Here is a 14,908-nt window from a genome sequence, read left to right as displayed (position 1 = left end):
GAAGTAATCATCCATGTCCCAACAGTTCATACTTTATTTAAAAAAAATACACAGCCAGTAAAAGTGCTTCCAACTAGTAAAATATGAAACTTTTAATTAAAAAGGTTTATTCAAAGAATCACCACTGCACAAGAAATGGCACATTGGTTAGCTCCATTATCAGAGTTAGGACATAAGTTGTGTAGATCTAATGTATAGTTGGGATTAAAAAGAAAATAAATAAATATTTGGAAAAAAGCCCTAGGCCTTCTGTGAGGATGGAGGTTGGGGAATCAAAACAACTTAGATGGTTATGAAAATCATCTAACTGCTGTGTAGCAAGAGAAAACTTGTGCTGTGCTCCAGTAACCTCTGTTCAGCAGCACAGCTGTGGCGAAATGAGGGCAGGGCAATCTACTTCAAGGGTCAGTGAAAAAAATGGACTGCTGTGCAAATTGTCTTCATTATGCTGGTGTATTGATTAAACCAGCATTTACGTTATTCTCCACTCATGTAGGTTGTGAATCTCTTGCAGCTGCAAAACATTATTAAGGGAAATAGTGCATGTTGTCTTGTTCTGTCAGCAAGACATATTGAATGAGAGGATTATTGTTAAGTTCTAGAGTGTACTTTGCTTTTTAGCTAGGTTACTAGCTACACTGATACAGCTTCCAAGCACAATATAAACCAAGAAATGTATAGATGCTGGATGACGATTTTGTAGGATCAAGAAGTTGAGTAACTTTGCCCTTTTGGGATAGCTTTTCCAAGCAATTTCCCCTTCTCGGCCAACTGACCCATTACTTTATACTCTGAATGCAAGCGCATGATCAGAACTTTCCCAGTTATGACTTCACTCTGAGAGCTGCGGATCAAACACGGGGGGAATGCTCAGGAGTCAATCCTTCCATAGGAAGAAAACACTGTGGGAAGAAAGGAAAAACATCACAGTCAACAGCAATGCCTGGTATTTATGTCCCTAATGTAACAGGAGGCTTGGGTAGCTTAAGATCAGGGGCTCTCTGTGTCCCTTTATTCTGCCAATACCAATATTTCTTATCTTTTTAAACTACTTACTTCTTTCTCTCAGCCCTTGTCCAAAGCTGCGGTAGACATGGATCAATGCCCAAAGCAAAATACATTTTATTGCAACAGAAATGCAGGCGCCAGTAATGACAGCAGCTTCCAGAGTGTAAGAATTTCCTTTGCCCCACTCTGTTATCACCTGCAGGAAAATGGAGACATAAAACAATCAGCATCTAGTGCCACAAAACCATGATGCTGTAAAATGAGGATCAATCATTAAATTGCTGAAAGAAGTCAACAGATAATCAGATAATCAAAAGCAAACCTAGGTACTTTTAAACTGTCTTGTTTTCCTCATTGCAGACTAATCTAATTTCTAGTTAACTGTTTTATGCCTTCTAATCCTAACATGATTAAAGTCATATGAGAACAGTATTGCACGCAAACTGAAAAAAACAGCTGTGCTGGCAATGAGGAAACTAGACTTCATCTTACATGTCAGTCTCTCTGCACTGCAGATTACTAGGAAGAAGGGGAGGCATTTTTGAAGAGCTGTTTATCTTGTGCTGGCTCATTTTGCTGCATCTTTCTCTAATCATTCTGGACAGTTTGCTAGCTGCAGATATTTCCACAGCCTCTCCCTGCAACTAATCAGCTCAAGCAATCTGGAATGGTTCCTGTCTGGAGAGTTGACCTTGAAGAGGTAGGATGTAACTGCCGCAATGAGGGGGAGGCTCATGAATGAGGTGTCATGTTGTGAGTCTTAGGGACCCCATAATGTAGTGAAGGCTTCCAGTCTTGCCCCCGATTATCAAGTCAGTTGCATACCATGTAAAGCAGGTAGATGAGAAAAACAACTTCAGGTACATTCTGGCTTAGAAAAATCCACACCAGAGGTTTCAGTTCTTTTAGAATCTGTAAAATAAGATGGGATATATGCGGCTTTAACTGTTTGATATGTGCTCTATAAAGGCTATACATTTATCCAACAGCACTTAAAGGGTTGCTCTAGCTCAGTTTCCAGGCCTTGTTATAACTTTGCTTTCTACTTGCCTTCTCCCCTTCTGCTCTTTGGCAGGAAATATGATCTCTTTTTCCACTAACCCAGGACAGTGCTCAATGAAAATCAAAACTGGTGATTTTATGGGCACAACTTGACAGCTACGTGGTTTGAACCATGTGGGCACCCTCTTGAGCCTTGCCTTGTTATGCCTTGTTATGCTTCCAGTATGCTATATACTTGCCAGCTAACTTAAATGAATAAGCTGTTGACTCTTCTGAGGACCAGTGCATTTTTTCCAGCATTTTTTACTATAGTTCTTGAGATATACTCTTATTTCTTTCTAACAATTTAATATTTTCATAAGTTACAGCACATGCTTTGTCACTTTTTTTTTCCTCCAGCTTTATCTCTCTTGGAGGAAAGTAAAGTCTCTGAGAACTAAAGATGTGAGAAAAGGCAGAGGACTTAACTTTTAGAATAACTGTCATGCTTAACATTGAGACTCAAAAAGCAAGTCCATCATTTCTTCTTCCTCATGGCTGGGAAAATCCCTAGAGCTAATGTAGCTGGTGGCAGCTTCCAGCAATCCTTAACCAGAAGGGCAAGTCTGAACAAACTAAAGAAAAACTGTTGTGTCACTGTGAGTAAAAACAGTGATCGGGCCAACTGTTAAGATTCGATGCATCTGATCAAACCCTTAAGATCAATATCGATTCTTCTGCAATGAGTAGAAGCATTAAGGGAAGTGAGCCACTCTTAAGAGATTGTGGCCATTCTCTGCTGCTGGCTCCATTTTCTGTGCTATTGCATGGTGCTTCTCTTAGGTTAAGAGCAAAAGAATAAATAAACAGACTAAGGCTGAGAAAGAACAGAGTATGGGTAGGCTAGAAAATGAGGGGAGACTAACAAGATAAATGGGAGAAGAGAGTATTATGGAGCCTAAATTTAATAATGGAGACAGGAAAAAGAAAACCACCAAAGGAAGTGGGAGACCATGGACATAAATTAAAGAACAAAACAAACAATGAAAAAAACGATGAGCAATCCCCTTGTGAAATGGCATTTAGCATCAGCCCAGAAATAGGCAACCTTGAAGTTTTGTTTTCAAGTACTGCAGTTTCCATAAAAGACTGCCTACGAGGTGCTTCGAAGTCCTCCCTTCTATTACACTTATGTTTTGTGGTATATTATGTATGTCTCCATATTTTTCTTACACAACAGCCTGTGGAGCTGCTGTTTGGGAAAGTACCCATGTGACATGTTACTCTACAGATACATCATCTGCACAAAAGGATTGTGAAAAGCTTTTCTCAACAGGGTAAGGAAAAGGAGTTCCTACACAGACCCCTCTGACAAACCCTCTGTATTCTCTAGCCTCAGAATCGTTTTTTCCTTCAATGAGAAGCTGCCAGTCCCTGACCAAATATACCTCATCTTTAAGGCCCAGCTGCCCTGCGGTCCTGCAGCAAGCGCCTCCAGCTAGCACGAGCAGCTTCATTTATTTTACATTGCTATTGCTCAGTTAGACAAGGAACTGAGAACTTTTTCCTCTAGAGAAGGCAGCAGTGTACCAGCCTTCCTTCCATATCTGATAACACTTAGCTGAAAGCAAAGATCCAGGGATTCCTAAAGATATGCGAGGAGCTCCTAGTGGCCATCTAATCTCCCTTTTTTTTTCTTTTCTTCTCCAAGGAAAGCAAACAAAACTCTTACTGGTATCCAGGAAATAGTTTTCTAGTATGAGCTAGACATTATTTCGGTTCTTAGGAATTTGAATGACTAAAGCAAACAACCAAGAAACCTGGAGGAAAAATAAATCCTTCCCTCTGGTATCATACTGATATATCTGATCAACTTTGCGCATGATTCTACCTGGATTCTTCCTGGAGCAGAGCTCTCAGATTTCAAAGGAAGTTCTTTCTGACTGACATAAAAAACTATACAAGTTCACAAATCCTTATGTTAACCTAAAAATTGCCACTTACCTTGGTGATAAAGGACCACTCGTATTGGTGTGGTTTCCTAAGGAAATAAGGCCTGTGCAGTCTCACTCTGTCTGTCTATCCATCTTCATAATAATTTGCAGGACTGTTGCCAGTTTCACCTAACCTTGTCAGAGAGGTAGAGATCTTGAAGATACTGTGATCCTATAAGTTTCATGAAAGTAGGTGGTCAGGTAGAGGATGGAGAATATAATAATGTCCCTCATTAATGAGGAATAATGATAGTGTGAGATTGTCTCATCCTGTATGCTTAGGGGAGAGGCTCAGATCTGTAAGAAACCTGACTTCATTAGTGTTGCTGCTCTTGGTTTCTATTGGGATCCATTTGGGCTCCCTCCCACTTTGCAGTGTGTATAGAACAGCATGGCTGTGGCTGCCCAGCCTGTGATCATCGCTCAGGATGAGACTCTGTGGTCCTGGAAGATGACTCCCCTTGCGAGTGTCACTGTTAGATTAACACTTACTGCGATGACGCTAACGGTCACTTTCAGGCATGCCCAGAGGACTCCTGTTGCTGAGAGGATGGTGTGGAGAAGGGTGGTCTCACGCAGGCTTGTCAGCAGAACACACAAGCAGAGCTACAAGAGAAAAGACAAAGATTTGATAAAATTAGTTTAAAACAATACAGCTGACTGACAGTATCTGACATAATCCCAGCAACAGAGACTTGGGCAGATCTTAGATTTTTTTTTTTTCCTCAAAAACTCAACAGACACCATTCCCTTTAGGCCATACTAGCAACAATAGAAGAAAGGCAGCAAGATGTACTCCAGGCAAACTATAAAACAGGGCAGGAGCAGAGTAAGAATGCATGATGCTGTACAGAAGCACAGACGCTTTCTAAACAGGCCTTGGATTCAGTTCTCTTATCTGTAACTTCATGTTATCTCATCCTTATTATTGTGCTAGGTCAGGCTATGATCTTCCTCCCCTCTCCCATCCTAGCAACACTTGCCCTATTGCAGGACAACTCTTTTAGCTGAAAATATCTGTAATCTTATCTCTCCAAAATAAGAATCTGTTTTTCATTAATTTGGTACAACAATAAGAAAATGTTACATGGATCCATTTTTCCTGTTCTTTAGCCAAACTTCCCTAGAGTAAATACCTTGAGAGATGAGCATTATTAGGCTAACTTTAACTAAAAGGGAAGACAGGATTGCTCTAGGAAGATAACATGGGGCTGGTCTAATTCTAACTTCTGCTTGATAGAAGGGGAGAAAAAAGGGAATCTGGGGAGAGAGTTCTATACCTGTGCCTGGAGATCAAAGGTCAACATGGAAAAACAGAGGTTCAGCATGAAGTACTGTGACTGCAGGCTTTCCAGAGCGCCGCCCACGCGGAAGGCCATCATGCTTTCACTCTGAATGAGGATGATGGCACAGATCACATCAAAGGAGCCAACCAGGAGAATCAGAATGAAGCGGGCCTGATGGGAAAGACAAATAAGGAAGTGGCTGGTGACACTGAAAAAGGGAGAGTCTTTAAATCGCTTTTAAATGGAAATAATAAAGGAATAAGAATATCCAAGCTACCTGATTTTTGCCTATAGAGATCTGAAGTAAGCAGTCTAAGTTACAACTAAACATGGTAGTTTGCCATATTTTTAATTGGTGAAGATCTGTTTGTGATTCTGGTCATTTAATGTCACCACTTGGTAACAACTGTACATTCATACTCTCTGTTTTTGCTGGTAGTCTTATTCTCGCACAGCAATTTTGCTCAGGAAGTGGAGGTAGTTATAGTAATCCAAGTTACTCTTTTAGGAGTCAAAAACATCCTTAATCTTCTGTATCAGGCCTTATTTTATGTATTTAGTATGTAAGCTGAAGGCTAGGCATACATACCTTAAAATAATCGGCAGCCCTTTGATGCCTGATGCCTGACCCTATCAATCCCATTTGCTGCAGATAAGTATGTTTAAATGCACAACTGATATGTACCCTGACTGGACAAATTATGCTCTGCTTTGATCTTGATAGCTTGGTTGCAATCTCTTCTATCTAAGAACAACTTCTAGATGAATAGGAACCTCCTTTTCACCTTTGGGAAAGCTCTGTGACCGTAAAAGGGAAGGACTTCTGAGAAGCACAGCAAGAGGAAGTTAAACTACAAACCCTATTAATGCACAAGGTACAGTTCTTGTTTTACATTTTACTGTTGTGAAACAAACACAAGTGTAGAATGACACCACCTCCTCTAGTACACTATACCTTTTTGTTCCCTTGCAGCGGATATCATAACCCTCTTAAAAATCACAACATTGAAATTACGGGCATTATATCAGGAAAATGAGACTCTAATGTGACTGTTTCCTCATATCAGCTCAAAAGATTCCAGTTCAGTTCCTAGGTCATATTTATGACTTTAAGATGGTCACTTTATAGACTGAAATTTGAGGCAGAGTTGGTTAAGTGAAGGAGCCATCTTCCGTGGTAGTCCCATGTGAGCACAATTCTATGATATTAATGCTACTTTCAGGTATTGCTATAAAGCAACCCTTAAAATTGCTTAGAGAAACAGAGGTACAATTGGAGAAGTGTCAATTCCTGTGACTTAGCAGGAAAAAATCAGCCCATTTTATCTGTGATCAGTTCAGTGCCCTTATCACAGATTCCTTGCCTTTCTGAAATCATCAAATCCAAGATTTGGAGAAAAGTAAGGAGACTAACCAGGAGTTTTGGCTTCTGTTCATCTGAAAGAACTGCAAAGTTGATAATGGAACGAAACATCACTAGCAAGATGGAAAGAACAAAGACAACAAGTTCCTGGCGATTCTCCTGCAGGATTCCTCTAGTCACATAATATACACAGAACACTGGAAAGGAAAAAGAACTGTCATTTACTAAGTGAACACGGATTGCATATGGTGTAATTTTTCATGCTGTTCACATATGAACATGTTTTATATGATACCAAATGTATTATTGATCCTTTTTCTAAAATACTACTGGAAAAAAAGCAACAGTGGCAAAAGCATCTAGCTTGTAATGCTAAACTAAAGACAGTGCATATAATGTGTCACATGGAATTAAATAGTAATCTTTGATTGCTCCTTAATTACTAATTTGGCAAATAATCTATTTGTTTTAAAATATAAAAAGTACATGTCTTACCAACTCCAACTAACTGTATAAAAGAAATGGTGAAATTTTCCTCAGTTTGCTGAATGAGTGTCTCTACAGTGAACCCTATTACACTCAGCAGAGACAAAATAGTCACACAGAAGTAGATCTTGACAGGAAAGGACAGCTCTGAACAAGGCTTTATCTGTAAAGAGAGAAAACATTTTAAACTAATCATCTGCCACAGATTTGCTCTTCTGTAAGAAATGCATTAAAGCACGTTGGCTAAGCTGCTGGCAAGTGATTTTAAGTGAACATGACTTTAACATATATTGGAAATATTTAAGTGAACATGACTTTAACATATATTGGAAATATTTCTTATATAAGGTAATTTTTGATAGATTATGTATCCTCTCTTTGAAAACAAGGTGTTGTTAAAAAAAAAAAAAGTAATAATTGACCATCTGAATGAAAGTGTTTTTTGGAAGCAGGTTTCCTTGGCAAATCGGTTGTGTTGAATGAACAATCATGAAGCCTAAACACTCGCTAGCAGTTATATATAATATGTATATAGCAAACTTGTATATGGAGAAAATGCATATTATTTTATGGATATGAAAGACTGGCTGAAGCGCTGTGGCAAAGCCGCGGGCGGCCGGATACTCACGGGCCCGCAGGGGGTGGGGATGAGCTCGCGGTGCCGGGGCTCGAGGTTGGGCCGAGGAGGCTCCGCCGCGTCGCTGCGGGAGGACAGAGAAGCTCCTGTCGCCACCGGGCGGCCATGAGGTGACGGCGGCCGCCGCCATGGGGGGGCGGTGACGTCACCTGCCGCCCCCCTCCCCGCGCGTGAGGAGCCCCGGGCTGTACCAAGTGGAGGCAGGTGGGGGGGGGGGAAGCTCCTCCCCGCCCGGTGCCCCCCCGGTAACAAGGAGGGGCTGCCCCCGCTCCGCGCTTGGTTCCGCCCAGCTGCCCCCCCCCGCCGGTAGCAGGTTACGCTACGGCCCTCGCGAGGGTCACGCCGTGAGGCGCCGCTACCTGTCCCCGGGCGCCTCCATGTTGCCCTCGGCCTCCGGTAACGGTGCCTACATGGCCGGCTCGGGCTCGGGGCAGCGCCCGCACTTCCGGGCAGCGAAGGGGGGGTGGCGGGGACGTCACTTCCCCGTGGCGAGCGGGCCTGAGGTGACGACGGAGCGAGCGCGGCCGCCCCGTGAGGGAGCGCGGCGGGAGCGGGCGGAGGCGGCCGGCGCGATGGCGCCGCGGTGCCGCGGAGCGCGGTCCCGGCTGCGCGGCTGCCGCCGGGTCGCGTGAAGCGTCGCCTCGGGCCTGAGGCGCTGCGGCCGCCCGTGGTAACCGAGGCGCCTGCCCCAGGTGCAGCCCTCAGGAGCCGGTTACCGGCCAGGCAGCCGCTGTGCGAGGGCGCGTTTTGCCCTTTAGACCTTCCTTCAGCGTCGGGGAGTTGCCAAGTATTGAGGCTGTGTTTATAAATGTCCTAGGTGCCCTCATGCTCGTATAATGAAACGCTCCTGTGATCCCCTGCCTACCCAGGGTGCTGATTTCTGTGCCCGCGTACCTGCAGGAGCTGTGTGTGGGTGACAGATTAAGAGGTATGCACACAAAGCTTTTGTGTGTTTTTCACCATTAATTACCCTTAATTTCTCAAATATTGGCTATGTATTTTTTTCACCTTTACTACAACTTTTTGTTTATTTCTGACCTAGTAAAGATGAGCGAAGATACAAAGAAGGGTGTAGAACACGCTGCAAGCCCTGTATTCTTGTGAGCTGGAAGAGGCAACGTATGGGTGTAACCCAACAGAAACGGTCTGCCATCCACTGCCACGTTTTCAGCTATTTGCAAACATCAACTCCTGGTTGTTTTTAAAGGAAGAAGATTGAATTAGGCCCAGATGAAGAACTCTTCCAGTCAATTTAAGACCTTCCAGTTGATTTTAGAGAGCAGGTCAGTAATTTGGGGGCATGCTTTTTTTTCCTAGTTCTTAATCACCCAAGTTTTAGTTGCTGTTTTGCTTGCTGCTGTGTGTGGAGTCTCTGAGAGCAAACATGATATATCTGTGCTGCTGAGGCTGGGCAATTTGTTGTGTTTAATTGCTTTTGGTCTTATTAGTAACGGTATAAACAGACTAATTATTAACAAAGTTGTGATAACGCTAATTGTTTTATAATGTTGAACAAGCTTGAATTGATTTGTTTTCTCTTAAACTGAATATATGCATTAATCTGAATGTGTCAGTAGGCATCGTATCTCTGTATGCTGTGGTGATTTGCTATGAAAATAGTGGAAAGGGATAAGGAAATAACATAATAACAAACAACACTGTTAAAGCTCCTATATTTTTGCTTGGCACTTGTCATTTCCTGTTCTGTGGCTCTTTGGTACACTGTAGTGTCGTGGTGTCGTTTCACACAGCTTTGCCTAAATGGTTGTGATTAACTTTCAAAATGAGAATGATTTTTTAACTCCGTAAGATTCACTGTTTCCTCCATCCAACAAATGTGATTATAAATAATAACCTCACTTCCCCTTGTGCTCGTTCATCACAGAGCAAAAAAGGTCCTGTCAGTCATTTCTTGCTCATCTGTCATATTCTGTTTCCTTTTTCTCCTGAAACACAGGCTTCAAAATGAAAGCAATAAATGCAATTGTAGGTCTTAATGTTACAGATAAACTGCTCAGTGCAATTATCTTCTCTCCCAGTATGGACTTTGAATCTGTTAACGTTATGATTTAACATTACATCGCTTCAGGAGAGTAAAGGTTGGGGTGTGCTTTTGTTGCTCTCTGGACTGTACTACTGTAACCCACCAAATTCACATAAATTATAAGAGGGCAGTCCTCTTGGCAAAAGATCTTGTGCTGCCTTTTTTGACTACAGTAGCAAAGTAGGTAACGCTGCGTTGTTTAAAAGTAATTAAATAGAGAACAAGTCTGTATGCAAAACTTAGATGTTTTCCCACTTTGTTCAGTGGTTCACCTAGTTACCAGGACAGCAGGGGTTAAACGTGTGTGGATAGTAAGACGGTAATATATTTCTGGCTACGTTTCTGAGTTATGAAGATTTTTCTGTAATGGTTATGAGGAGACTGAAACAAAGATGATTGTAGAATCTTGCAGAAGAATTAATTATAATGGGAAATGCTTAAATGTTTTATTTTTTTATTCTCAGGAAGAAAAAGTGGAATAGACCACATGAAGAAGCATCCGAAGTTTTTTTTTTGCAAGATCTTATTTGGAGGACCAAATACTCTTTTCCAGGCCATTGGAGATGAAAGATTACTCTCATATTTTTGTTTCCTTGAAGTGTCACTGTGTACTTAATATTGCTTTATGTTAAGGACAAATGCTAATTTCTTAAAGTCAGCATGTCAACAATAGCAAGTACTCAGACACTGGAGGAACCTAATCCTCCCCTCCTTGAAGAAAAGCCAAAGGAGAAAGCATTATTTCCGTTGGGCTCGTTTTTTGCTAACAGGACTGAAAAATTTGTAATTGCTAGAAGTGATAGTGTCCCTGAGGAGAATGTCCTGAAAATAACTATCACAGAGACTACAGTCATTGAATCAGACTTGGGAATCTGGAATTCTCATGCTCTCATCTACCTCACTTTGTGGTTTTTCTTCAGCTTTTGCACTCTTTTTCTTAACAAATATATCCTTTCATTACTGGAAGGAGAGCCCAGCATGCTAGGTAACCCTACCTTGCTTGAATTACAGCGAGATATTTGACAATACCAGACCTAAAGCTGTGGGAGTAAATGGTTCATCTAAAGTGAAAAAAGTTTTTCTAGATGATGTTGGGGGTAGATCTCGGACCTGGGAACTTGAAACCTTTGTCTGTAAAGGGGATTCTGACACTGTCCCTTCCTCCCCTTGTCCCCGTAGTCTAGCTTTTAAGAAAATCAAGTCTTAATTGAAATTGTTGTTAGTCTCCAGCATTGTTAAGATTAACTGATTTGTAGAAATGCAAATGTTTGTAGATGTAAAAGGATGTTTGTGAAAATTCATGTAATTTAAGTAGTAGTTGCCATGTTTCTTAGTAACCAGGAATGCTATAGATTCTCATGGTGCTTGATTCTTCTTGTTTTCATCATCTTATGATTTGTTTTCCCATCTTTTTTAGGTGCTGTTCAAATGCTTTCAACCACCTTCATTGGCTGTATTAAAATGTTTGTTCCATGCTGCTTGTACCAGCACAAAACACGCATCTCGTATCCACCAAATTTCATTATGATAATGCTGTTTGTTGGATTAATGAGGTAAATGTTTTTTTTTTTTTTTTTTTCCAAAACTCTGCTTAATTCATGATGTTCTTCTGTACAGTACCTACATTTCCATGGATCTCTTCCTTTTCTTCCTTGATTTTATATGAAGATTTGAAAGTGTTTAAAACAGTGTTCATCATTTCTTCCAGCAAGAATCATAGGATGATTCTATATTTTTCCCAATGAGATGCTATTTTTGAGGCTAATTTAGCATTCCATCACAGTTAGCCTCCTTTAAGACATACTGCAGTTTCTAACATCATCTTTTCACTTGCTGTTATTTCTTGCTGTCTTTGAGACTGACATTAGTTTAGTATAATCTCCTGTGTTATGATAGTGCTTTGTTCTGTCACCTTTTCTAGCAGTTTGCCTCAAAGATGACACAAATTGTTAATATGTGATGCCTTTTAAAAGTAAATATTTGTTGTGTGTTGGGCTGGCATCAGTCTGTGATGTAGGAAAGAATATATGGTTTGATACACTGCAAAAATTATATAGGATAATTCTGTTCTGAACTAATAGGGGTGCTGTTATCTTAATAACTGTGCAGCTTTGCTGATTAATTTCATGGCTTTAAGTATGAGTAAATGTTCAGCATGCCTATCTTTGGTTACCGTATCTCAATTTTATATATTACTAGATAAATTACAGCGCAGGCTGAATGTCTAAAAGTAGATGTTTAAGCTTATTTCATGCTCTGCTTAGATTAATATGTTCTCTCTTACAGATTTGCAACAGTAGTATTAGGACTTGTCAGCTTGAAAAATGTGGCCGTTTCATTTGCAGAAACAGTTAAAAGCTCTGCACCTATTTTTACTGTTATTATGTCTCGAATGATATTGGGGGAATACACTGGTAAGTACTTCACCATTAAATTGTGATCGTTGCACGTAGTGCCAAAGGAAGACTAGTCCAATTAGAGAGCAAGCAGGGTGAATATTATTATCTTTTGACAAAGATGAAATGAAAACGGGCACTAGTCTATTTTCCTGCTCCTAATTGTTTTTCTCAGCAGTCAGTATTCCATATTTCCATATTGTTTTCCAGAGCACATTGTTACTATTTGAGCTCTGACTTACAACTTCTCAAATAAATTGTTTGTTTGTGTCCTTTTAACCAAAGAGGTTAAGATGGAATTGAAAGTTTGGAAGGACAATAATTAAACACAGGTTTTAAAGTTGCTTTTCATTTGCAGGATTGCTGGTTAATCTCTCTCTCATCCCTGTTATGGGCGGGCTAGCTCTGTGTACAGCTACGGAAATCAGTTTCAACATTCTGGGTTTCTCAGCAGCTTTGTCTACTAATATCATGGACTGGTAAGGCATAACGAAGGGCACGTGTGTGGACTAGAGGAATTTTGTTTGTTAGTAAATTGTCTGAGCTTAGAGCAAAGGCAAGATGGTTCTGAAAGTTAGTGGCTGTGAAGAAATTAAATCATCATTTTTCACATGCAGTATAGCAATATTTACATCAAGTATACAGAGCAGGTTGGTGCAGGTTCAAAGATGAACACAAAATACTGTCACTTGGAAAGAAAGTCACATGAGCCTTGAAAGTTTTTTTTTTAAAAAAAAAAAAAGGCAAAAGACTATACTACAGAATAATTATTTTATAGATAAGTACATTAAATTAGTAAATGTGTTTACTATATTTTTTTTCCAGAATATGTTTATGAATCATCCTTTAAAATTCTTTAAATCTTTAAAGTATTAGGAAGAAAACAGAATTCAAAATGAAAGACTGTCTTTCTCACGGTTTCAGTTGTTATATCTAAAATCTACAGGTATTTTTAATTTTTTTTCAGCTTGCAAAATGTCTTTTCAAAAAAACTGCTCAGTGGAGATAAATACAGATTTTCGTAAGTATTTAAAATAACTCATGTTTGTTTATAATAGATCTTGGGCTGCATTTAAAAAACAAAAAAAAACATGCAATAGTTGTGATTAGCTTGGACTATGATATTTCACTTAATTCTAACTACCTTAACACATGCTATTGAAAACTTTACTTTCTGTATTAAATACAACCCAGGCAACCTGGAAAGCAAAATGCTGTCCTTCCAAGAGATTGTTGAATTTATTGCCTCCAAGGCTTGGTAGATGGTTTTTCTATATTACTTTTTGATGTCTGTAAATGCAATAATGAGATTTAAATTTGAGGCAGCTTTCTTAGGTCTAAGAAAGCGAAAACATTTCCTAATTTTTTGTGTTTGTCCTTTGTAGAGCTCCAGAGCTTCAGTTCTATACCAGCGCTGCCGCAGTGGTTATGCTTATTCCGGCTTGGATTTTTTTCATGGTAATTTGAATTTGTTAAAACTGATGTGTATTTTCTTATTGACTTGTGAGCATTTAGGTAACTTTTAGTTTTCTTTCCTGTTCTTTAAAATGCAGTTCATCTTCTGTTTGCAAGAAATTGGAAAAAAATATGCTGAAAGGAATAGTTTAGTGTAGACTTGATCTAACAACTGACTCAGTGTGATTTCTATTTCAAGATTTTAGAGAGGGAAAAAAATATATAAATTTGTCTGAATTGGTGCATTTAAAGTTTAAGATCAAGACTTAAAAACGAATGCTAAATACTTGCTGACTTTTTGCTTATATTCACATGTTATGCAGGAGTATTAACTTTCCTGCCCCCCCATTTAGGATGTGCCAGTAATTGGGAAAAGTGGAAGGAGCTTCAGCTACAACCAAGATGTCGTTGTACTTCTCTTAATAGATGGAGTCTTGTTCCACCTGCAAAGTGTTACAGCCTATGCCTTGATGGGAAAAATTTCTCCCGTGACTTTCAGGTAAAAATGTTGACAGGATCACTCTTATTTTTTCCTAATATTCCTGCTTAGGAGCTAGTTAATAAAGATGTTGTCTGAATAAATAATGTAAATACACAAATGCAAGAAGGAAACTTGTCAGATCCACCAAAAACCACTTTGGTTATGGTGTTAGCTCAAGTAGGAAGAGTGAAATTGTATTTAGTGCTTGAAAACAAACAAATCAAAGATCCCACTACATTACAGCATAAAGAATAAGTTGTGTGAGATATGAGAAAGCTTTACTAGGCCCTAACTTTTATATTCCTTTCCAGTGTTGCTAGTACTGTGAAGCATGCACTATCAATCTGGCTAAGTATTATTGTGTTTGGTAACAAAATCACCAGCCTCTCAGCCATTGGGACTGTTTTAGTGACAGTTGGAGTCCTGCTATATAACAAGGCAAAGCAGCATCAGCAAGAAACCATACAAAGCCTGGCAGTTGCAGCCACGCAACCAGCAGAAAGTGCGACTGAGGATACCGAGCCGCTAATTTCCAAGGATTTGAAACCATATGATTGATGTGGGCATTTATTCTTCCAAAATAGAGTAACTCAAAGGATCTCTCTGAAAGTGGTTATTTCCTCAGCAGTCGTGAATGATTTGGTTCTTTTGAGTCCACAGCAAGTCAAGATTGGGACTTGAAACAGAGAGAAAACAATGGGAAGAATCTAGTAAGTTGATTTACTGAGAAACCAATATACTGAACAGGGGACCTAGTGTCATATAATGTGAAAATAC

General features: G+C 39.9%; 2 protein-coding genes across 5 annotated transcripts; one reads left to right on the top strand and one right to left on the bottom strand.

The window, feature by feature from the left end:
• Window positions 1–862: 862 nt before the first annotated feature.
• LOC104577958 (uncharacterized) lies at window positions 863–8,218 on the bottom strand. Its single transcript, XM_088536093.1, has 9 exons — window positions 8,115–8,218; window positions 7,747–7,819; window positions 7,128–7,281; window positions 6,684–6,829; window positions 5,264–5,440; window positions 4,476–4,589; window positions 1,834–1,920; window positions 1,057–1,204; window positions 863–902 (listed from the first exon to the last, which is right to left on the bottom strand). Exons 1-9 carry the CDS (start codon window positions 8,132–8,134, stop codon window positions 871–873), a joined length of 951 nt encoding a protein of 316 aa, XP_088392219.1. The 5' UTR covers window positions 8,135–8,218; the 3' UTR covers window positions 863–870.
• A 635-nt stretch (window positions 8,219–8,853) lies between these two features.
• Window positions 8,854–14,775, top strand: SLC35E2B (solute carrier family 35 member E2B). 4 transcript variants are annotated; one of them, XM_088536113.1, is made up of 9 exons: window positions 8,854–9,038; window positions 10,320–10,784; window positions 11,217–11,352; window positions 12,086–12,213; window positions 12,554–12,674; window positions 13,163–13,216; window positions 13,581–13,653; window positions 14,004–14,149; window positions 14,443–14,775. In XM_088536113.1, the coding sequence occupies exons 2-9, from the start codon at window positions 10,460–10,462 to the stop codon at window positions 14,687–14,689; spliced, it is 1,230 nt and encodes a 409-aa protein (XP_088392239.1). In that variant the 5' UTR covers window positions 8,854–9,038; window positions 10,320–10,459; the 3' UTR covers window positions 14,690–14,775. The 4 variants fall into 4 exon arrangements, with proteins under 4 accessions (XP_088392239.1, XP_010223776.2, XP_088392240.1 ...); XM_010225474.2 differs by having other exon boundaries at window positions 10,264–10,784; XM_088536114.1 differs by having other exon boundaries at window positions 8,934–9,001; window positions 10,264–10,784.
• Window positions 14,776–14,908: the final 133 nt, after the last annotated feature.

Source organism: Tinamus guttatus, unplaced genomic scaffold, assembly GCF_059628265.1.
Source record: "Tinamus guttatus ecotype Peru unplaced genomic scaffold, ASM5962826v1 Tinamus_guttatus_pri_ptg000652l, whole genome shotgun sequence".
NCBI lineage: Eukaryota > Metazoa > Chordata > Aves > Tinamiformes > Tinamidae > Tinamus > Tinamus guttatus.
The sequence above is the reverse complement of the archived record's forward strand: the minus strand, read 5'-3'. Positions and strand labels throughout refer to the sequence as shown.

What these genes read in the sequence shown, in the direction of transcription:
- LOC104577958 (XM_088536093.1), bottom strand. Translation starts at nt 8,134, where the DNA reads ATGGAGGCGCCCGGGGACAG. An exon ending in CCTTTGATCTCCAGGCACAG is followed by an intron (nt 4,590 to 5,263) that starts GTATAGAACTCT and finishes TTTCTCTTGTAG; the next exon opens with CTCTGCTTGTGTGTTCTGCT. An exon ending in ACAAGGGCTGAGAGAAAGAA is followed by an intron (nt 903 to 1,056) that starts GTAAGTAGTTTA and finishes TTCTTCCCACAG; the next exon opens with TGTTTTCTTCCTATGGAAGG.
- SLC35E2B (XM_088536113.1), top strand. Translation starts at nt 10,460, where the DNA reads ATGTCAACAATAGCAAGTACTCAGACACTGGAGGAACCTAATCCTCCC. An exon ending in CTGTTTGTTGGATTAATGAG is followed by an intron (nt 11,353 to 12,085) that starts GTAAATGTTTTT and finishes TCTCTCTTACAG; the next exon opens with ATTTGCAACAGTAGTATTAG. An exon ending in CGGCTTGGATTTTTTTCATG is followed by an intron (nt 13,654 to 14,003) that starts GTAATTTGAATT and finishes CCCCCCATTTAG; the next exon opens with GATGTGCCAGTAATTGGGAA.